At 37.2% G+C, this 23,552-nt stretch overlaps 1 protein-coding gene across 1 annotated transcript in view; it reads right to left on the bottom strand.

Annotated features, from left to right (window-relative positions):
- The window catches only part of Msh6 (DNA mismatch repair protein Msh6), a 212,424-nt gene that overhangs the window by 85,592 nt on the left and 103,280 nt on the right, over positions 1-23,552 (bottom strand). Inside the window, exons 15-18 of the mRNA XM_090385739.1 lie at positions 20,859-21,066; positions 17,207-17,276; positions 2,959-3,091; positions 2,698-2,806 (exon numbers count right to left, since the gene is read on the bottom strand). Of these exons, the coding sequence (XP_090241865.1) occupies positions 2,698-2,806; positions 2,959-3,091; positions 17,207-17,276; positions 20,859-21,066 (520 nt within the window). The remainder of the gene's footprint in view (positions 1-2,697; positions 2,807-2,958; positions 3,092-17,206; positions 17,277-20,858; positions 21,067-23,552) is intronic.

The raw sequence follows: 23,552 nt of genomic DNA, 5'->3' as shown, positions 1-23,552 counted from the left end.
CAAGTTCAACATACAAGAAATGTTCATTATTTTAGTAAAACAAAAGTGTGAAAAAACTAATTAATTTATGATTAGTAAACAAAAAGTGTAAAAAATATATTAATTTATGATTAGCAATGCTTTAGTATAAACTAAAGCAGTGCTAGTCATAAATTAGCAGTTCATAACAATCTGGATGCCATAAATTTTCTAAAAAAGAAAATTGTGTAGGCTAGGAATTTGTTTCTCATGAAAAACTACTCATTTATGAACATTCTGTCATGTGACAAGTCAATAAACTGTATATAAATAAAGCTATAATTTTACCCTACTAAACTCAATTCATAAGTAGAACAATGTTATTCTGAATTGTGAAATGTAAGGTACCTAAAGTTTACTAACAATGAACAGCAGAAAAGAATAGCAAAAGAAAAAAAAAAAAAAAAAAGAACAAAAAAATTATCTAACTACAGAAATGTACAAGAATCTTCAAATTTTGTTATTATTAAAAGCATATTAATTATTACAGTTTAATTGCAAAATAAACTATCAAAAATAATTTTAGGTATCGTGAATCCGAAGTTGCAGTATAGTACAATTGTTAAATTCCTCATAAGGCAAATCTCACAAGAAAATTCATAACAGGATGATTTATTGGATGTGGCCAAGATTTCTCTTTATGATGAAGGAAGATCTTGGCCATAGTTTTGGTCAAGTTCTGGAGCAAGTGATTCAAATGGGGATGGGGGATCAGTGGAATATGATTCTGACATCACCAGAAATGTATGAAAAAGTGAACTGGTGACAATAATGAAAGAAAGACTGAAGGTTGTACAGACAATCTAAAAAAACTTACATATCAGAAGTGTTTTGTGCATACTCTATGATAAACTCAGGGTCGATGGTTTGTACTCAATGGGTCCCTAAGATGTTGACTATTTCATAAAGAGAACTAGACATCAGTTTCACAAAAAAATTTAAACATTTTTAAAGCTGAAGAAACCTATACATTCAGATTAGTGCCTAATGATGAAATCTATCACTGCAATTCAGAAACCAAGCAAGAATCCCTACATTAAAAAAAAGAAACCCATCAGAAATTCAAGGATCAACAGGCTGCTGAAAGTCCATAGCATGTTTTTCTGAGTTTCAGTGGGAATTCTTCTTGTTGACTACTTGCTCCACAAGACCGTATACTACAATGAAAATTTTTATTTCCGCATTACACAGATTTGCACGATTCCATAAAGAAATATTGACGTGGAAAGCTTTAGTGTTCTGCTGCCACCAAGAATATACTGATTCATAAGTCACATTCAGACGTCAACTGCTTCTTTGAAGCAGTGTGGATTCAAACCTTACTTCCTCTGACCTTGCAAGTCCAGACTTGGTTCATGGAGAATCATCATTACAACAAGCAGTGATAGCACTTATGGATAAGCACTTATTGTTCTCGTGGACGTAATTTTTCAGGGATAAAATGGAAAAATTATATCCATGAGAAATATATGTAATCCACTGGAAAACAGCAGCCCAACAGGATTCATTCTTTTTTGAGAGGGATAGGATTTTTAGAAGTGAAATCTTGCATTTTTCACAGCTAAGTAGATCAACTTTTTTTAGTACTTCCTTATATTTGGGATACATGCCAAAACAATCATGGTTGTTGGGAAGGAGGTTTAAGGGAACGGTAAGACATAGTTTCGTGCATTTTAAAATCAAAATGTGCAATATTTTATTGACATGGATAATCTGAATTCTGTCCTGTTCTTTACAAATGAAAAACCAAACTCAAATGAAAAAAAAATCACATTACTTATTTTCTACATATATTTAGAGGAACTAGAGGAATAACAGAAACCCATGAAATGTTAAAAACAACTTTCAGAGAAGGTACTACATGTTGATTGAAGACTTCTCAGTGGTTCACAAAGTTTAAAGGAGGTCACCTGTTCATCAAAGATGATCCTCACTCTGGCCTCCCTCCAGCTTCAATCAATGGAAATTCAAGTCTGATCTCAACAAGTATCTTCAGTCTCCTCACCTTTCAATCCATGCATGGTACTAAGTACTATAAGTTCTAATACCTTTTGTGTTTGGGGTTTTCATAAGAAAATGAAAAAGTATTTATTTGCAGAGCAGAAGCAAGCCAAAATTATATGAGCTCAGCACAGAAGATTGCTGGTTTTAGTTTTGGTTTACTTTGGAGAGAAGTTGGTGTCTGAAAGCCATGTTTTCATGAAACTCTTCACTGTTGCAAAAATGTGTTATTGGGAAAGACACCATATCAGCAGCTAATTTGTGGTTGTATTTATTATTGACCATAACTTCCATAACATGACAGGTCTATGCTGGCAAGACAGTAACAAAATTCACACACAAAAAAAAGGGAAGCTTCTTGTAAAAATCATAAAAGTTAGATGCTTATTGCAATTCATGTTCAAATACTTGAACCCTAACTAATTATTGCATAGATACTAATTCTTATTTTTCACTATTCTTGGGACTCTGGAACAATGTGAAATTATTTTGTACATTCTGCTTCAATGCTCTTTCTGCTACAACCATGCAAAAATGTATAATAGCAATTCCATTATTAGTCAGGGTCGATTCAAATAACTATAATAAAGGAAACAGAGGACTGAATTATCACGATTACCTTTTGAAATCATTCAGATCTGTTTATTAAAAACAACTTAATGAAAGATATTTAATTACCAAATTGTGTACAGCAGAAATCCATAGTTTCAAGAAGAGTTCCTTCTGAATTTCCACTTATACTGTTCTCCAAGATTTCAAGATTTCGCAGAGTCACGCCATCCAGCACCTGCAAGGTTGAAATCTTTTCAAAACAGATTTCTTAGCAATCAACTTAAAACTAAAATAATTTCAGTTAAATTAAATTCCAAAATATGAATACAGTCAGACTTCTTGATGTCATTTTGCTGCTTATTTCCTAACTTTTTTTTTTTTGCTTACCACATGTTTTCTATGGAAGATATCCTGTGAAGATTCGGGAATAGATTCTGCATTTTCATCATCAACAGGTGTATAAATTTCAAAGTTCCTCATTGTAAGTAACTCATCCTCAATACAGCACTTCATTAGATACCTAATTGTACCATATAAGGATTAAAATTAATAATTATTTTCACTCAAAAAACAACAATTTGAATTCATTCATATAAAAGACAATGTGATTTTAGATTTGATCTGATTTTTATTCCTTTACATTTCAGTCTCTGTCGAGTCGGCTATTAAATATACTTCAGCTCACTTTTTTACCTTTTGCTATGTATATTTCATATCAGAAACAGAGGCCTTAATTCTTGCTGTATTTCCTTTGGTTTTGGCTGTTGACCCTTGATGGAGAAGTTAAAATAATCGAATCTATAGCATTAATACTATTTGTATTATTTTTATTTAATTTTACTTTTATTTTACAGGTGCCTATTTAATTTTTTCCATTGTTACTACATCTGATGTGGTCAGCATTTGTCCACTCATACTCTAATCTACTTATCTACATTCCATTATAGTCGTTGGGTATTCCTGCTATTACTAGCTGTGGCCCTGGTCCATAAACCATTCCAATATATAATATCATTCCTTTTTAAATTATTCTTTTTAAGCTGTTACTATTTACTACAACCACTAGTTATTAATACTTTATATATATATATATAAACAAACACATATTACTTGAAACTCCTTCTGAACATTTTGCAGACCCTCAGGAACTGGTCTATGGACCCCCAGGGGTCTGCACACCCCGGTTTGGGAAACACTGGACTAGATCATCAGTCTGATGTACAATAGAAATATAATTCTTGTGTGTTGGAATATTCTTTTCTTTTTTTGTTTACAAAAACAGCAAAGCATGCTATCATCATCACTTTGAAACATTTCCGATTTATTTCTATGCAGAACATTGTTCTTATTTGTTTAAAAATGTTTCGCATATTTTCAAGCACTTGAAACTGAAAAATCATATACAGTAGACTTTCAATTTTCGGGGATAGAGGGTAAAAAAAAAATTCCCGGATAATCGATTTCCCGGTTAATTCAAAAATAGTGTCTCTGACATACGTAAGAGATACGTTCCAGGACTTCTTATGTAAGTTGAGTTTTACATAACTCAGGAATGACTAGTAAAATATTGCTACCATATCCCTGATATGCCAAAATTACAAAAAAACACAATATTCTCAGAAGAATGAAGACAAATAGTTATATATTTTTAATTAGTTCAATTAAAAACTATCTGGGCACGGCTGAAGTAGCCGAGTGACACATAAGAAAACATAAAAGGAAGAAAATACACATGTTATTGTACTGTAAAAACCGATATGTATTTCATAGCCATGTTTATTATAGTTGACTTCATTGGTGTTGATCGCTTCACTGCTACTGGTATTCTGTCTTTCTCCTTTATTGTGTTCACCTTTGCCACTGAAAAATCTGAATTCCACACAATGCTTGTTAATGTTTGGCCATTTTCATACATCCTATTATTTTAATTTTCTGATCCAACTCGATCGATTTCCTTTTCTTGATTGATTTACTAGTACCGCTGTCACTTATTCTCTTAGTAGGCACCATGATAACAGTCAAAATTAAATTTTCTGAAAAGAACTTAGTATTAGTATTAGTAACAGCCGTATGGTGCAAGAAAGCCTATGGCTTATGCTGCACCAGCCCAAAAAAAAAAAAAAAAAAAATCTGAACAAAACAATGATAAAAACAAAAATTAATTAAATAAATAAATAATAATAATTAATAAATAAATAAAAATAATAAAATGAAATAAAAAATAAATAAAAAGGAAATTAATCCTATCATCCTATGCGCTTCCCTTACCCGAAAGTACTATCCAGATGACCTTTGAATTTCCCCAAACTGTCGGCCTCTACCACCCATGAAGGCAACTTGTTCCAGTAATTTATAACTCGCTGGCTAAAATAAAACTTCCTGCAGTCCAATCTAAACATTTCCCCCCGTAACTTGAATTTATGTCCCCTAGTTCTAGCATCATTTATAATCTTGAAAATTTTGTCCTCATTCATTTTACTGATGCCTCTCAGAGCCTTAAACACCTCAATCAAATCTCCTCTAAGGTGTCTAGTTTCCAAACTCTGCAACCCACATATTCGAAGTCTTTCTTCATAAGGACGCCCTTTTGCCGATCTCACCAGGCGAGTTACCCTTCTTTGCACCCTTTCAAGAAGCTCGATGTCTTTCTTTAGGTGCGGTCTCCATACTTGAACACAGTATTCCAAGTGTGGTCTAACATAAGCCTTATATAATGGGATTATCACGTCCCTATCTCTACTTGCAAAAGTTCGATAGATCATCGATAGGACACCATGGGCCTTCCTTGCAACCTGTTTACAATGCTCAGAGAATTTCATGTCTGACCGTATCGTAACACCCAAGTCCCTTTCCTCCAGTACTGGGTTTAGTTGAACTCCACCAAGTGAATAAGTTATTTTGGGATTACTGTTTCCCAGGTGTAATACCTTACATTTTGTTGGATTAAAGCACAGCTGCCATTTTTCTGACCATTCTTGAAGTCTATCTAAGTCTCTCTGAAGAAGCTCAGTTTGACAGTGATCATTAACTACCCTACCAATTTTAACATCATCTGCAAATTTAGACATCACGCCCTCTATCCCTTCATCAATGTCGTTTATGAAAATTAAAAACAACAGTGGTCCTAATACTGATCCTTGGGGAACCCCACTTCTTACATCAACCCAATCTGAGGAACAGCCATTTATCACAACCCTCTGCCTCCTGCCCTGAAGCCATCCTTCTATACATCTAAGGATTTTCCCAGTGATTCCAACCTGTTCCAGCTTATAAAGCAACCGCTCATGTCGGACTGAGTCAAAAGCTTTGCTTAAATCTAAATAAACAATGTCGAAATTATTCCCTAAATCTAGCTCGTGAGTGACCCTTTCGAAATAGCGAACCAGATTTGTTAAACATGATTTTCCCTTTACAAAACCATGCTGAGTATCCTTGAGAATTTCAATTCGATCCAAATGATCCTGAATTCCACCCTTGATCATTGCCTCCATGATTTTCCCTACTACTGAAGTCAGACTGACAGGTCGATGATTTCCCACTTCACTTTTAGAGCCACCCATATGTATGGGAGATACATTTGCACTTTTCCAATCCAAGGGAATCTCCCCAGAGTCTAGTGATGCTCGCATAATTAGCCTCAGTGGTTCAATGCACTCGCTTGCCGCCTCTCTTAAGATTATAGGGTATATTCCATCAACTCCAGGAGCCTTACTGGTCTGTAGGCTTGAAAGTTTTTTCATTAAATAATCTTGCAAAATTTCAATATCATTAATTACATATTTTTTAACTTCGCTCCCACAATGTCCCATTGCCACAAAAGGTTTTTCATTTGTAAATATCGATGCAAAATAACTGTTGAGTTCATCTGCAACGGCAGCTGGTGTATTTATTACTATCCCCTTTCCCTTACGTAAAGGTCCGATCTGGTTTGTCCTGCTCTCCTTGGCATTTATATATGTGAAGAATTCTTTATCCCCCCTCTTTGCTCTGTTTGCTAGTGATTTCTCATAAACTGCCTTTGCCTGTCGAACCTTTTCTGTGGCTCTATTACACATCACCTTGTAGCTGTTATAGGCTTCAGTACTTTTTATTGCTCTGTAACTTTTCCATGCCACCTTTTTCTGCTCAAGTAATGTGACAACTTCACTATTCATCCAACTTGGAACCCTTCTCGTGGAGTATTTTTTTTAATGGTATATACGCATTCAAGGCATCTGTGATTAATGTTTTAAAAGCGTACCACAGTTCAATTGTATTCATTCTCTGCGTGATATCTACCCAGTTAATAGAGGCCATGTAGTACCTTAAGGCATCGTAATTTCCTTTTCTGAAATTAAAACCCATTCCTTTGCCTTTTACTTCTGCTACCTCTCTCGTCATCATCCACCGTAGAACTCCATGATCACTTCCTGCTACTGGTTCCTCTACTGTCAGCCCTGCTATGTCATCTGATTCATGTGTGATGATGAGGTCTAGGATATTCTTTTCTCTAGTACTTTCCCTGACATGTTGATACAAATAACAGTCATCTAGTTGATTTAAAAATTTTGTTCCCCATGTCGAGTTTGCTTCCCTTTTACTCCAATCAATTAGAGGCAAATTGAAATCACCCATAATAAGGCACTGACACTTACTTGCCCATTCCATTTGCATGTAGAGGCTTTTGTCATAGTCTTCACAATCACCTGGTCTGTAGATTACTCCTACTCGCAATGTACCTTTGTTTCCAACTATCTCACACCATACAGACTCTATACTAGCATGTGAAATGTCTGAATCCGGGAAAGCTATCGTCGCACTCAGGCTGCTTCTGATAAGAAGCATTACCCCACCACCCCTTCTATCTACTCTATCCTTCCTAAATACATTATACAAGCCGTACTGAAACTCATCATCCCCAATTTCCGGGTGGCACCACGTCTCTGTAAGCCCTATTATGTCCGCGTTACTTGTTTTAACCAGCAGTTCGAATTCGCTCATTTTATTGACGACACTTCTAACGTTACTGTATAAACAATTAAGATTTACTGTTCTTGTATATTTAACAACCCTAATACAACCCTTGAAGTTTTTTAGGCTCTCTTCCCTGATATTAGCTACCCGCTCACGTGAAACGTCTTTGGCCCCAGAACATCTAGATAATACGTCCAAGCCGACCGGGCTAGCCGAGTGGGTAAAGTACCTGCCCGGCAACCCAAAGGTCGCGGGTTCGATTCCCGCCTCGGGCTTGGATCAAAGTACTGCAAAAACCTTGGGAGGTGCAATATGGCCACAGAAGCCGATGCGCCAACAACTACCAAATCAAAAAAAAAAAAAAAAAAAATAATACGTCCAGTTGGGGTAACAGATAAGAACTCTTAAGGTATGTGCAAGAGTTACATTGACCAATATTATCAGATAAACGCGTGTCAGTATTACCCACATCCCCCCTAACTAGCAGTTTCCCTGAGCCTTTAAGGTATCCTCAATAATACTGGCAAAAACGTTTGCACCACCTTTGTTTAAGTGTATCCCGTCTCTACAAAACAAATTCCTTCTACCTACAAGTGTGGGCCATGCTGATAGAAATTTACCCCCTAAAGCCTTGCAGATTCCTTCAAGTCTTGAGTTAATCCACAAGGCTCTTAACATATAATCCCTCCTATCGTGTCTGGGCAGAATTGCAGACACATAGACATTATGGCCTAGCTCGCGACATTTCCTCAGCATGGTCCTGTATTTTTCCAACAAATCGTCAGATCGTGTACGTTTAATATCGTTTGTCCCCACATGAATAATAATATTTTCTTTACCCCCTTTAAAATCTGACAGTCTGTTGGTGACATCATCAATAGTTGCTCCCGGCAGACATACCCTGGTTCTGCTCCACCTATCTTTATTACAAAAAATATTCCCCGTTTCCCTGACAATGGAGTCTCCTAATAAAACAATGTCCTTTTTAACCAGAGTAGTTTGCACTTGGTTTTTCTGTTTTGAGGCTCGAATCGGGTGTGCATCACTTGGTAGATTGCTGGAGTTTTGAGTCCCTGACGAGCTCCCAGAAGCATTATTTTCGAGGGCAAGCACTCATTTTTTTCAGGGACTCAAATTGTTCCATCAGTGCACCAAATTGTAATTTAAGATCGGTGCACTCCTTACATCGATCACAAAGAAAAGAATCCCCAGGTGAGGTAGGATTAGTCACCAGGTCGACCTTGGAAAACATTCCACAGGTTCCACAACGGATTAAATCATGACACACTCGTAAATCGCCATCTGCTATTTCCCTGTGAGTCACGATACCCTGTGACGTGTTTAAGGCAGATCTCGTAACTACCATTATAAAATTAAATAAATATCAATGAAAGTAACTTTAAAAAATTATATCTATAATATTATTAAAATCAAACAGTTACAGGAAAACCTATAACAAAATAATCCAACAATATCTAAATAAATCAAATATTTAAAAGCACTATCCAAAAGTAAACCACTTAACTGAGGAGCCCTGTCTAAGCGCATCCGCTCACCTTGAATGCCAACGTACTAAAAATTTCACAGGGTTAAGGTGAAAACTCACTATTACTACCCCACACGAGCTAACATTTTACTAAAGCTCATTTCTGGAGGTCACTACCAAAAAACAATAAAAAAAATTTGCGCTTTCTGGGTTACTGGGCTTTTCTGTTAGTGCAATTCGTTTTAAACGGGTGGTAAACTCAATCTTATTGTATTTGCGAAATAATATCGGTATTATCGATATTAGTTCTGTGGAATTCTGTGGGTTTTTACAATATTATGGTGAAATGTGTGTCTCCTTCTCTGAAATCTTCAGTCATATAAAAAAATTATAAACAAAACAATGTAAGACCGAAGCTACATAAATCAGGGACTTACTGTATCGAAAAATGTTCAGCAACCTACGTAAAAAGTATGGCGATACATAAAAAATGAAAAAACTTATCACGCACTACTTGTGTGTCCAATACAGTGCTTCCCTTTACTTTTTACAATGTCGCGTATGATTTAGTTGCCAACATTATGATGGTTCATTAGAGATTTAACAGATGCACTGTTTTCAAACTTTTGAAAGTTTGAATTTTTTTTTCTCCTTACTTCTATATTTTTTTCTTTGTGTGTTTATCATTAGCATTAGTAGAGGCTTACGATGCAAGAAAGCAAGCTCATGCAGCATCAACCAAAAAAAAACCCTCCCATTTCACCCCTCATTCATTCCACATGTCTATACAGCTCAGCCTTAAATTTATTTAGGCTATCCACAACAAAAGATGGAAGTCTGTTCCAAAAATCAACTACCCGCTGGCTAAAGGCAAATTTCCACACATCTATTCTACAATTGTCTTTCCTCAATTTGAATCTGTGTCCCCTCACGTTCTTAATTTGAGCAAGAATCTCATCAGCATTTAGCTTGCTCAACCCATTCAAGGCCTTATACACCTCAATCAGATCACCTTGCAGGTACCTCCTACTCTCCAAGCACTGCAATTTGCAGAACTTAAGCCTTTCTTGGTAAGAGCATCCATTCGTTCCCCTCACCCTCTTGTTGCTCTTCTTTGTACTTGTTCTAGCAACTCTACATCCTTCTTAAAATGAGGCCTCCAGACCTGTACACAGTACTCTAGGTGTGGCCTGACCATTGCCTTGTATAATGGGATAAAAAAAAAGTAAAGTGCAGCCATTATCAACCCACTGCAGGATGGAAGCCTCCTCAACAATTCATACTGAGGGAAATGGACCATAATCTGCCACGCTGGTCCAGTGCGGGTTGGCAGATCGACTGTATTCAGCAGTCAGGGGCTTGAACCCCGGTCTACTCAAAGAGTGTGTGCTACTGCACTCCCGCTCCTGCCCACTCGGCTATGGGATAATCACCTCCTTATCACTGCTAGCAAAATTCCTATATATCATTGACAAGACTTCATGACCTGCCCTAGCAGCCCTTCTGCACTGCTCAGTGAACTTCATATTCGACTGCACAATTACCCCTGATTTTTACTTCCCTGTGTATAGTACCACACGGTACATTTCTCTTCGGTTATTGCTACCCATATGCAGTACTTTGCATTTGTCAATGTTAAACTTCAGTTGCCACTTCTCAGCCCATTTGCCCAACTTATCTAGATCCAGTTGGAGTAGCATACTGTCTTTACTGTCGTTAGCAACCCAGCCAACCATTGCATCATCTGAAAACTTGGACATTATATACCTTTATCAAAGTTGGACTGATATACCTTCATCAATATCATTGATAAATATACAAAACAACAGTGGGCCCAACATTGAACCCTGGGAAACTCCACTAATAACATTTGTCCACGAAGAGCAGTGTCCATTGATTACCACTCTCTGTATTCTCCCACTCAACCATCCCTTTATCCATTGTAGCAAATTACTCTTAATGCCATATCTCTCCAATTTGTACAGTAGTCTTCCATGTGCAACAGTATCAAAAGCCCTTCTAAGATCCAAATATATGATATCAAAGTTATTCCCTGCATCCAGTTCCTTTGTGACCACATCATAGTATCCAATCAAATTGGTCTGACAAGACCTGCCTTTAACAAACCCATGCTGTGTCTTAACTATTACTGCAGTCTTGTCTAGATGATCCTTCAATGCTTCTTTAACCAGTGATTCCATTATTTTCCCCAGAACACAAGTTAAACTAACAAGTCTATAGTGTCTTGTGTCACCTTACTTGTGTCACCTTTTGAACCCCCTTTGTGAATTGGTGATACATTTGCACACATCCAGTCCATGGGGATCTCCCCTGAGTCCAAAGAAGCTCTCATAATTATGGCTAAGGGTTTGCTTACTTCCTTTGCTCTCATTTAATATAACTGGATAGATCCCATCCACCCCAGGTGTATTTTTTATGTTTAACTTCAATTTCTCCTCCACTTTGCTCTCAGTTATTACAAAATTACTTATCTCCCTGTCAAAGTTTGATAAACTTCTGGAACTCCTCTCATTGAATAACTCCTAATGTGTGAATGTAGATGCAAAATATTCATTCAGTTTATCAGCTACCTGAGCATGATCATTAATATAGTCAACCCATCTATGTTAAGCGGTCCAATCTGATTCATCCCTTTCCTTCTAGAGCTTACATAAGTAAAGAACTCTTTGCTGTTTTTCTTTGTATCCTTTGCCAAGGATTTCTCGTAATCTGTCTTCGCCTGCCTAACCTCCTTTGTGACTTGATTACAGACTAGTTTATATCTGCCATAGGCCTCTGTGTCACCTGATACTTTATATGCATCCTACACATTTTTCTTCTCTGCCACGAGTCTCATTAGTTCATCTGACATCTGTTTAGGCCTAAACCTTGAACAGTATGTCTTAGTTGGAATAAAAAGCCTAGTAGCCTCCAAAATTCCTGAAGGCTAGCCATCAAATTTATTAACTATACTTCTAGCATTGGTGTACATGCAAGTATACATGCACCTGTTTCTACTCTTAGTTATTCTAACACAGCCCATATATTTATTTGTTCCACTATGACTCCCAGCAGTCCTGGAAATCTCCACTGCCTTGCTTTCCAGGCTGCTGCTCATTCTAATAGGAGTAGTGCAAGAATCACATTTGCCTCTGCCTGCGGCCACTGTTGACCTTTTAGTCTGTGTATCCCCTCCCCCAAGCTAGCAGTTTTCTGACCCATCTAACACTGCCTCAATAGCATCAGCAAATATTCTTGCACCCTTTCTATTTAACTGTACCCCATCCCTGTAGAAGCAGTCTCTTCTGTCAACAAGTACAGAATAGGCTGAAAAAAATTCTACCCCTTGAACCTTGCACAATCTCTCCAGGGCTGAACTGATCAACAAGGCTCTCAATCATATACTCCCTCCTATCGTGTCTGGGCAGAATTACAGACACTTTCACATTCAATACTAACTCGCAACTTTTTTTTCAACATTGACCTATACTTGTTGAGTAAATCTGCAGATCACTTACTCTTAATGTCATTAGTTCCAAAGTGTTCAACAATATCACCTTTTGTGCCCTTAAAAGATATCTGCTCTACAATGTCATCAACTTTTGCCCCTGGCAGACATACCCTGATCCTGTTCCACCTATTCTTCTTGCATAGTATATTCCCCGTCTCTCTGACAATAGAGTCACCAATAATAACTAGTTCCTTTGGGGACCAGCACATTCTGCCTTGGAGATTGCCTCTGTGTTGCCTGATGCACAGGAGTGAGCTCTGCCATTGAGATGGGCAGCTGAGAGCTTGATGGGGCCCTTATATTAATTTCTTCGAGGGCATTTACCCTACACCTCAAGCTCTCATAGACACCCATCAGAATGCTGAGTTGGCATCTAATTTCTTGACACTCTAGACACCTAGCACACACACAAAGGCATCCTCCTTGGCTAGATCATGTCCTGTTTTAGAAAGGTCGGCAAACATTTCACACTTCACACATTTTTTGAGACTGCGATGCGTTGGAGAATCGCCCCCTTCGTTTCTCCCCCAAGTCACAGCACCCTCACCAGTCTGTGATCTTTGCTTCGCAGCTCTAGTCTCGGTCATGATTTCCTTTAAATACAAATTTAATTACCAATGAAATTTAATAAGATTAAAAATATTTTTGATTAATTGATAATACAATAATGAGCTACCTTATGCTATCAGTTCGCGATATATATACGTTACGCTATTTCTTATTGACTACAATATGGCAGCTAGTTCAACAATATTGGTGCCAACATCGGGAGTCATAACTTACAAAAATTGCTATTTTTAAATTCACAATAAGAAGCTAACGAATGCTACTAAACCTATTTATTATCTCTGTAAAACACAATGTAGTATATTAATTAACAAAGAATATGGTAAATATTAAAAACTTATTCCTTTACAGCAGCCAAAAATCCACCGACTGTTCTCTTCAGCGACAAACATTTTTTATTTTTATTTACTTTCATTTTTATTTACTTTTTGCAGCACCCATCCTTCTTACTGTCCTACTTTAATTTACTTTACAATATATATATATGACAAAATAATATAATAAAAAGGACATCCTTATGAGGAAAGACTTTGAATATGTTGCTTGCACAGCTTGGAAGCTAGGCACCTTAAAGGCAACTTGATTGAGGTGTTTAAGGCTCTGAGAAGCATAAGTAAAATGAATGAGGATGAAATTTTCACTATCATAAATGATTCTAGAACTAGGTTGTTGTTATTTGGTTTTTAGGAGCATTAGCAACTAAGGCCATATTGCTCCGGAGATATGCGGTGGTCATTCTCTGACCTTTCCGCATCCTCCGTATTTGGTGGTCTAGAACTAGGGGCCATAACATGATAAATGCCAGAAACCCCTCCCCCCCAATTTAATTTTCTGGAATCTGGTAATTATATAGAATTAAGTTTATTAACAACCTGGTACAGGCTCTCCATTTCATGTGTGACTGTTTCACACCTTTAAAAATCCCTGCTCTACTTGCAGGCATTTATCAATTTAACAAAATATTAGCAAATTAAGCCAGTGAGCAGGGAAAATAACCGTACATGCTAGAGTAGATGTTGCTGCAGCTACAGGCAACTGAAAATGGGATGACGACCTTGAAAAGACTGGTTCTCTGCTTACCATTTTATTTTATTTCTCTCCTCCTCTTTTTATTATTATTTTCTTTTTTATGGAAGCAGTTACATACCAGAGTAAGGTACACTTCAAGGACATGCCTTCCCACCCCCCAGTTTCCTTTTACTTTCCTTTATACTCTAAGTGATCACTGAATTATGACCACCTACCTAATACTTCATAGGTCCTCCTTTTGCCCTCAATACAGCAGCTATCCAACGTGGCACTGATTCAACAAGATGTCGGAAGCATTTGGGCAGTATGGCCAACTAAGCTGTGTGTAATGCAGGTATAGAGGTGATTCGTGTATCCAGATGCCTGATATGCCTTTCCATAGTGTCCCACAAGTGCTCTATGGGACTGATATCGGTGGAGTTCAGAGGCCAATCGATATGCTGGAAGTCAGAAATGTGTTCCTCAAACCATTCCTGCCCAAGTGCCCGATGGCTCAGCAAATTGTCATCTTGGAAGACACCATTGCCATTCGGGAAAAGGTGTAACATAGTGAGGTGTACACAGCCAGCAAGCAGTTGATGATGGCGGAGACCAGTGATACGTTGTTCCACATGCACCACACCATACAACCACTTCCACTGGCCTGCACTTTTGATACCATGCATGATGGATCGAGAGTCTCGTGTTGTTAATGCCAAATCCATACACGACATCCATTGTGTGGAGTAAATAACGTGACTCATATGACCAGCACACCTTTCAATCTTCTAATGTCCAACTTGCATGCTCTTTGCACCAGGCGAGTCTTTTACGCCGAAGGACCTAGATTAGGAGAGGATGCCCTAGGGGTCGTCTGCTGGTAAGCCCATATGTGCGAGAATGCATGGTCATGCCAGATATTGTTCCGGGTTAGCCCATGTTGTATTGGGTAGTCAACTCTTCAACAGTGCTGTACAAGTACAAGAACTGGATGCAGGGAATAACTTTGATATTATATACTTGGATCTTAGAAAGGCTTTTGATACTGTTGCACATGGAAGACTGCTACACAAATTGGAGCAGTGTGACATTGGAGGCAAATTGCTGCTACGGATAAAGGGGTGGTTGAGGGGGAGAAGACAGAGAGTGGTAATCAATGGACACTGCTCATCATGGACTAATGTTATTAGTGGAGTCCCTCAGGGCTCAGTGTTGGGTCCATTATTGTTTTCTGTATTTATAAATGATATTGATGATGGTATATCAAGCTTAATGTCCAAGTTTGCAGATGATACAAAGGTTGGCAGGGTTGTCAAGGACACTACTGACACTATGCTGCTGCAACAGGATCTGGAAAGGTTGAGCAGATGGGCTGAGAGGTGGCAAATGAAGTTTAACATTGACAAATGTAAAGTACTACACATGGGAAACAGCATCTCTAGAGCAACGTATCAACTCTGTGGTACTACACTGACAGTGGTAGAGAATGAAAAGGACCTGTGGGTTATTGTGCAGGCAGATATGAAGTTCTCTGAGCATTGCAGACGGGCTGCAAAAGTAGCTCATGGTGTCTTGTCAATGATATACAGGAATTTTTCTAGCAGGGATAAGGAGGTGATTATTCCCTTGTATAAGGAAATGGTCAGGCTACACCTTGAATACTGTATACAGTTCTGGAGGCCTCATTTCAAGAAGGATGTAGAGCTCTTGTTGCCCTTCTCTGTAGAGTACAGAGAAGGGCAACAAGATTAGTGAATGGAACAAAGGGTTGCTCTTATGAAGAAAGGCTTAAATTTTGCAAATGACAGTGTCTGGAGACTAGGCACCTGCGAGGTGATCTGATAGAGGTGTATAAAGTCTTGAATGGTTTGAGCATGCTCAATGCCGATGGGATTCTTCCTCTAGATCAGAAAAATCACCTGAGAGGGCATAAATTCAGATTGAGGAAAGACAGATGTAGGATAGATGTGCGGAAATTTGCCTTTAGCCAGCGGGTAGTTGGGTGATGGAACAGACTTCCATCCCTTGTGGTGGAGGTTGATAGCCTAAATAAGTTTAAGGCTCAGCTGGACAGGTATTTTGAACGAACAGAGGGGTGAAGTGGAAGTGGAGTTTTTTTTTTTTTTTTTTTTGGCTGATGCTGCATAAGCTTGCTTTCTTGCATCAAATGCCTCTACTAATGCTAATGCTAAGTCATCGGACCCAGCGCTCACCTCTAACATCAACCTTTCACTGACCTTTGCAGTTGCGCCGTCAAGTCGTTGTTTGACCATCATGATGCCAGTCCTGGTACACTTTAACTATGGCGGCTCTCGAACACCTCACCAGTTCAGTCATTTTAGAAATCGAGGTACCAGCTCGTCTAGCGCCTACAATCTGTCTTTTATCAAAGTCCAATAAATCCTTCCTTTTACCCATTACACTCAGAATTTTACTACCTACTGAACTACTGACACCTTATCTATGCTATGGAGGTTGACTAACTCCGCACTCTCATACCTCATGTGGTCAACGGGTCACATTCAGTTGTCATAGGGATGGTCATAATTCAGTGATCACTCAGTGTATAATAATACGCAGAACCAACAGGCGAGTTCTCTTTATAGGGAAGTTTATTCCATTTGTAATAAGCAATTTATGCAAAAAAATAATAGACTTGGTTTATGTTTGAAATATTACTTTCATTTTAATAACCAATTTTTTCCATGATATCAGCAGTCTGATCTATGAGCTACTTGTAAACTTACAGTAATAAAGTAACACCTAAAGTAATACATCAAACTGACCAATTAAAATGAATAGATAAATGGTGACTAATTTAGTATTAATAATATAAATAAAAATCTAATTATTCAACAAAACTAAGCTGAAATGGAATTATGTCCAGGATGAATGACCACTGATAAGTTTACTTTGTCTCTAGTAATTATAAAAAGTTTGGAAATACATTCAGAAAACAAGAAACATATCTCAAGCAAAAACCAAGGTATTATTTGTAAAGTAAACATCAAATCTAAATAAAATCAACATTTGAACTGACAAAATAATATAGAAAGCAACAAGGTAATTTATAAACATCAATGTATTAAAACAAAAGCAAGCATAGCTACCAAATACAAGCTCCCAGGGCCTTCAAAGATAATTCAAAATTTTTCTTAGCAGCCAGATGAATTCGATCACCTATAAAAAAAAAATTAAAAAAAAAAAATTTTTAAAAATTTTCTTTATATTTATATATAGTATGGTCAAATAATGTAAGGTGGCAAACATTTCCTGCATCAGCCTAAAATAAATAAATACATAAATAAAATAATAATTAAACTAAAACCGAATATTCATAATATTCATATTCCCACATAATAATCATCCAATTCTGCTTTAAACTTACATTCAAACTCACTGTCTCCATTATGTTGAGAGGCAATTCATTCCAACGTTCAACAATCCAATAACATGTTTGCAGATGATACAAAGGTTGGCAGGGTTGTTAATGACACTAATGACAGTATGCTGCTGCAACAGGATCTAGAAAAGTTGAGCAGATGGGCTGAGAGGTGGCAATAGAAGTTTAGCATTGACAAATGTAAAGTACTGCATATGGGAAGCAGTAACCCCAGAGTAACGTATCAACTGTGTGGTACTGTACTGACAGTGGTAGAGAATGAAAAGGACCTGGGGATAATTGTGCAGGCAGACATGAAGCTGTCTGAGCAGTGCAGATGGTCTGCAAGAGTAGCTCAAGGTGTCTTGTCAATGACATACAGGAATTTTTCTAGCAGAGATAAGGAGGTGATTATCCCCTTGTATAAGACAATCGTCAGGCAACACCTTGAGTACTGTATACAGGTCTGGAGGCCGATTTTAGGAAGGATGTAGAGCTGCTGGAGTGAGTGCAGAGAAGGGCAACAAGATTAGTGAATGGAACAAAGGGTTGCTCTAACAAAGGAAGGCTTAAGTTTTGCAAATTACAGTGTCTGGAGACTAGGCACCTGCGAGGTGATCTGATTCTTCCTTTCACTATCAGAATAATTGTCTGAGAGGGCATAAATTCAAATTGAGGAAAGACAGTTGTAGGATAGATGTGCGGAAGTTTTCCTTTAGCCAGCATGTGGTTGATTGCTGGAAAATACTTCCATCTGTCATTGTAGAAGTTGATAGCTTAATTAGATTCAAGGCAGAACGAGACAAACATTTGGAGCGAGTGGATGGGTAAAATTAAGAGATTTGGTTTTTTTTGGCTGATGCTATATAAGCTTGCTTTCTTGCATCATGTGCCTTTACTAATGCTAACTACAGCTGAATTTTGTGAGATCCAATCTTCTGTTATTCTCCAAGATTTCATATTTGTGTCCTCTGGTTCGTGTCTCACCTACAAGGAAGAAGAGATATTCCTCATTCACTTTACTCAATCCCTTCAGTGCCTCTCACTCTCACACACACACACACACACACACACACACACACACACACACACACACACACACACACACACACACACACACACACACACACACACACCTCAATCAGATCTCCCCATAAATGTCTAGCTGTCAAACTTTGCAGATCATACCTAAGGCATTCTTCATATCTTCCCTCTTCAGAAGTTGTCTTTCTTTTAGATGCAGTCTCCAGACATGAATACAATATTCTAAATGTGGCCTAACCATCACTCTGTGAAGAGGGATAACAATGACCCTCTCCCTACTAGCAAAGACCCTAAAAATTACAGGCAGGACATCGTGTGCCTTCCTAGCCACCTATTTACATAGCTTATATGTGGCACACGATATTTGGTCTCCAAATGCATAACCTTACATTTAGAAGCATTAAACTTTAATTCCCATTTTTCAGACCATACATACAACTGATCCAAGTCTTTTTGAAGTGATATAGTAGTAGTAGTGGCACGTGATGCAAGAAAGCACATGTATCAGCTTATGCAGCATCAGCCAAAAAAAATTAAAAAAAAATTTACAAAATAATTCCCTCTAAATGTTTGTCCAGTTCCTCCTTAAATTTATTTAACCTATCAACTTCCACAACGACAGATGGAAGTTTGTTCCAGCGATTAACCACCCACTGACTAAAGGCAAATTTCCGCACATCTATTCTACATCTGTCCTTCCTCAATTTGAATTTATGCCCCCCTTAGGTTCATAATCTGAACAAGTGGAAGAATCCCATCAGAATTCAGAGTTCTTAACCCATTCAAGGCCTTATACACCTCGATCAGATCACCTTGCAGGTGCTCTCCCAGCCGTTGAAATTTGCAAAACTTAAGCCTTTCTTGGTAAGAGGATCCCTTCGTTCCCCTCACCAATCTTGTTGCCCTTCTCTGTACATGCTCAAGCAAATCTACATCCTTCCTAAAATGAGGCCTCCAGACCTGTATGCAGTACTCAAGGCGTGGCCTGACCATTGCCTTATACACAGGGACAATCACCTCCTCTTCCCTGCTAGCAAAATTCCTGTATATCACTGACAAAACCCCATGACCTGCCCTGGCAGCATGTCTGCACTGCTCAGAAAACTTAATATCTGACTGCACAATTACTCCCAGGTCTTTTTCATTTTCTACCACCTTAAGTATAGTATCACACAGTTGGTACGTTTCTCTGGGGTTACTTCTACCATATGCAGTACTTTGCATTTGTCAATGTTAAACTTCAGTTGCCACTTCTCAGCCCATCTGCCCAAATTTTCTAGATCCTGATGCAGTAGCACACTGCCATTAACAACCCTGCCAACCTTTGTATCATCTGCAAACTTCAACACTAAACCTGATATACATCAGGTTGTTTTGCATACATGTTGTTTTGTATATTTATCAATATCATTGATAAATATACAAAACAACAGCGACCCAACACCGAACCCTGGGACTCCACTAATAATATTAGTCCACAAAGAGCAGCACCCATTGATTACCACCCTCTGTCTTCTCCCACTCAACCATCCTTTAATCCATTGTAACAACTTACCCTTAATACCATTCTGCTCCAATTTGTACAGGAGTCTTCCATGCGCAACAGTGTCAAAAGCTTTCCTGAAATCCAAGTACAGTATATGATATCAAAATTTTTTTTTTGATATCATATAGGCCATATCATATATATTTGATATGGCCTGGCTTGAATTGTTAACTGCCCTTCCCACCTTCAATTCATCAGAAAACTTTGACAGCTACCTTGGATACTCTCATCAATATCATTCATGAAAATTAGAAATAGGACAGGACTCAATATTGATCTCCAAGGGACTCAACTTGTTACACTAGTTCACCCTGAAGAGGGGCAATTTATGGCAACCCTGTACCCTATCGTTTAGCTAGCCTGCAATTCAATGTAGGATCTTACCAATAACTCAACTTCTTCCAGTTTATATAACAGCCTCCAATTAGGGACGATATCTAAATCTTTACTAAAGTTTAGATATAAAATGTCAAAATTGTTACTTGCATCCAACTGTTTAATGACTAGTCACGCATGATGTACTCTTAATGAATCCATGCAAGATCTATTCAAGATACCCTTGTCAAGATGGTCCTGAATCAAATCCATACCCACACAGGCTCCATGATTTTTACTTGTCACAGAAGTTCAACTCACTGGCTTATAATTACCTACCTCCTCTTTAGCATTACCTTTACAGATTGGGGACATATTACCCTTCTCACTAGGCTGTTTGTCTTCTTAATTATGGAAAAGTGATATATTATTTTTAAAAAAATTAAATACTTAAAAAACTGCAATGCATACTTACTGAAATCTATAATGGATTTCAATGTGTCAGGCCACTGAATTTCTTCACCATCAGTTACAAAATATGGGCCATTAGATAAAAACTGAATAGTTTCAGCTGCTTCCCAGAACTGGGTTCCAGACCTGAGACTTTCCTTTAGTATGGATCCAAAACAACCATTTAGAACCTGAAGGGACTTGGAAGAAAGGCTACTTTTCTCATACAAAATCTAAATTGATAAAAATGACCGAAATAAACAAATAACTCTGCTTGAATACAAATCTTCAAAATTGCTAATTTTCAAAGCCAAATAAGAAATAAATTTTATTTTATTTTTTGTTCCTTATATTCTTGCCTTCATAAAACTATTAGGTGTCCAAAATTATATATATATATATATATATGCTATATATATATATATATATATATATTTTTTTTTTTTGGTAGTTGTTGGCGCATAGGCTTCTTGTGGCCATAATGCACCTCCCAAGGTTTTTGCAGTATTTTGATCCAAGCCTGAAGCGGGAATCGAACCTGTGACCTTTGGGTTACCAGGCAGGCACTTTACCCACCCGGCTAGCCTGGTCGGCACTATATATATTTAAGATATTAGTTGTAGTGGTGAATTCTAATAGTGCGATAATAGACAAAGTTAAGCCGGCTATAATGTATAATACGAAAGATAGTAAGTTATAGCATCTCAAGCAACCCAACGCCTTATGCAAGTGCCCAATGCAAACTGGAAAAAAATATATATATGCCAAATACAGTAAGGAAAACTTTACATATCAATAACATTAAAATGTTAATTATAGGCAATTGGATACATTGAAAGGGACTTTTTCGAGGGCTAACCCTTTCAATGTATCAACCATAATTAACGAGCTATCCGTTTCTGTAGTCATCGTCCAGCATAACTGTGTCCAAATGATAGTCAGGTAGTATAAGATAACCAGGTAGAATAAAATAACATTAAAGATGTATAACAACCATACAAAGGAAGTAACCATCCATTACAATAAGATATTTAAGTTGATATATATATATATATAATCGTAATATTACTGCGTTTAAAATGTTAAAATAAAATAACATAAAATATTGCATGTTAAATATGTTAAATGTGGAACGAATCGATTAATGCCATCGTGAGATAGAACATTACATCGGATGTTAGATATGTCATAATTAGATAAGTTATAGTGCAAGAACCCTCCATAGTTTGAAAATCGAGGCAGACCCCGGCCGACCGTATATATATAGACTCTCGATTTACCAGGATTGGATTAACCGGGACACTTCAAGGCTCCAAATAAAAAAAAAAAAAAAAATCAACCAGAAATCATAAAATTCAAGTAATAACTAGAATAGGTATAAACAGATATTTTTCAAATCGTAAATAAGTAACGAGAAGCGGCATTATAAGTAATCATTGGGAGATTAGTGTATCTATTATCTTGCAACCCCCACTTAAAAAAAAAAGAAAAGAGAGACCAAATGTTTAGTTTGTTTTAGTGCGTCGCGTTGAATGTTGTGTTCAGTCAGCACAACAAAATTCAAATTTTGTTTCACTATGTATGTCAGGGATATCAAAATTTTTATTATTATTATTAATTTATTATTATTTTTTTTTTGGTTTAGAAATCGCAAAAATGATGGCAAATGCAAGAGTTGTTCTTTCAGTTAAACAAAAACTGGAAATTATTCAAAAGTTTGAAAACGGTGCATCCATTAAATCTCTAATGAACCATTATAATGTTGGTGACCAAACCATATGCAACACCGTAAAAAATAAAGAGAAGCATCGTATTGGACACGCAAGTAGTACATGGTAAATTTTTTATAATTTTTTTTTAATCTATCGCCATACTTTTTTGCATGTTGCTGAACATTTTCTGATACAGTAAATCTCCGATTTATGTAGCTTCAGACTTACGTTATTTATATGACTGAAAATTTCAGTGAAGAGGACACACATTTCACTATAATAACGTAAAAACCCACAGAATTACAGCTATTGGTATTATCGCAAATGCAAAAAGATAGAGTTTACTACCCGCTTGTAATGAATAGCAGTAACAGAAAAGCCCAGTAACCCGGAAAGCGCAAATTGTTTTTAATATTTTATGGTAGTGACCTCCAGAAATGTGCTTTAGTAAAATGCGAGCTCGTGCGGAGTGATAATAGCGAGTTTTCACTTTAATCCTGTGAAGTTCTTTTCAAATGCAGTAAATTTAATTTTGACTGTTACCATGGTGCCAACTAAGCAGCGATACTAGTAAATCTATCAAGAAAAGGAAAGAGATCGAATTGGATCAGAAAGTTAAAATAATAAGGATGTATGAAAATGGCCAAACATTAACAAGTATCGCACGGAATTCAGCTTTGTCAGTGGCAATGGTGAACACGATAATAAAGGAGAAAGGCAGAATACGAGTAGCGGTGAAGCGATCAGCACCAATGAAGTCAACTATAATAAACAAGGCTACGAAATACATATCAGTTTTTACGGTACAATAACATGCATATTTTCTTCCTTTTATGTTTTCTTATGTGTCACTTGGCTACTTCACAGCCGTGTCCAGATAGTTTTTAATTGAACTAATTAAAAATATATAACTATTTGTCTTCATTCTTCTGAGAATATTGTGTTTTTTTGTAATTTTGGCATATCAGGGATATAGTAGCAATATTTTATTAGTCATTCCCAAGTTA

Source organism: Mastigoproctus giganteus, chromosome 12, assembly GCF_048544385.1.
Source record: "Mastigoproctus giganteus isolate SK-2022 chromosome 12, ASM4854438v1, whole genome shotgun sequence".
NCBI classification, from domain to species: Eukaryota; Metazoa; Arthropoda; class Arachnida; order Uropygi; family Thelyphonidae; genus Mastigoproctus; species Mastigoproctus giganteus.
The sequence above is the reverse complement of the archived record's forward strand: the minus strand, read 5'-3'. Positions and strand labels throughout refer to the sequence as shown.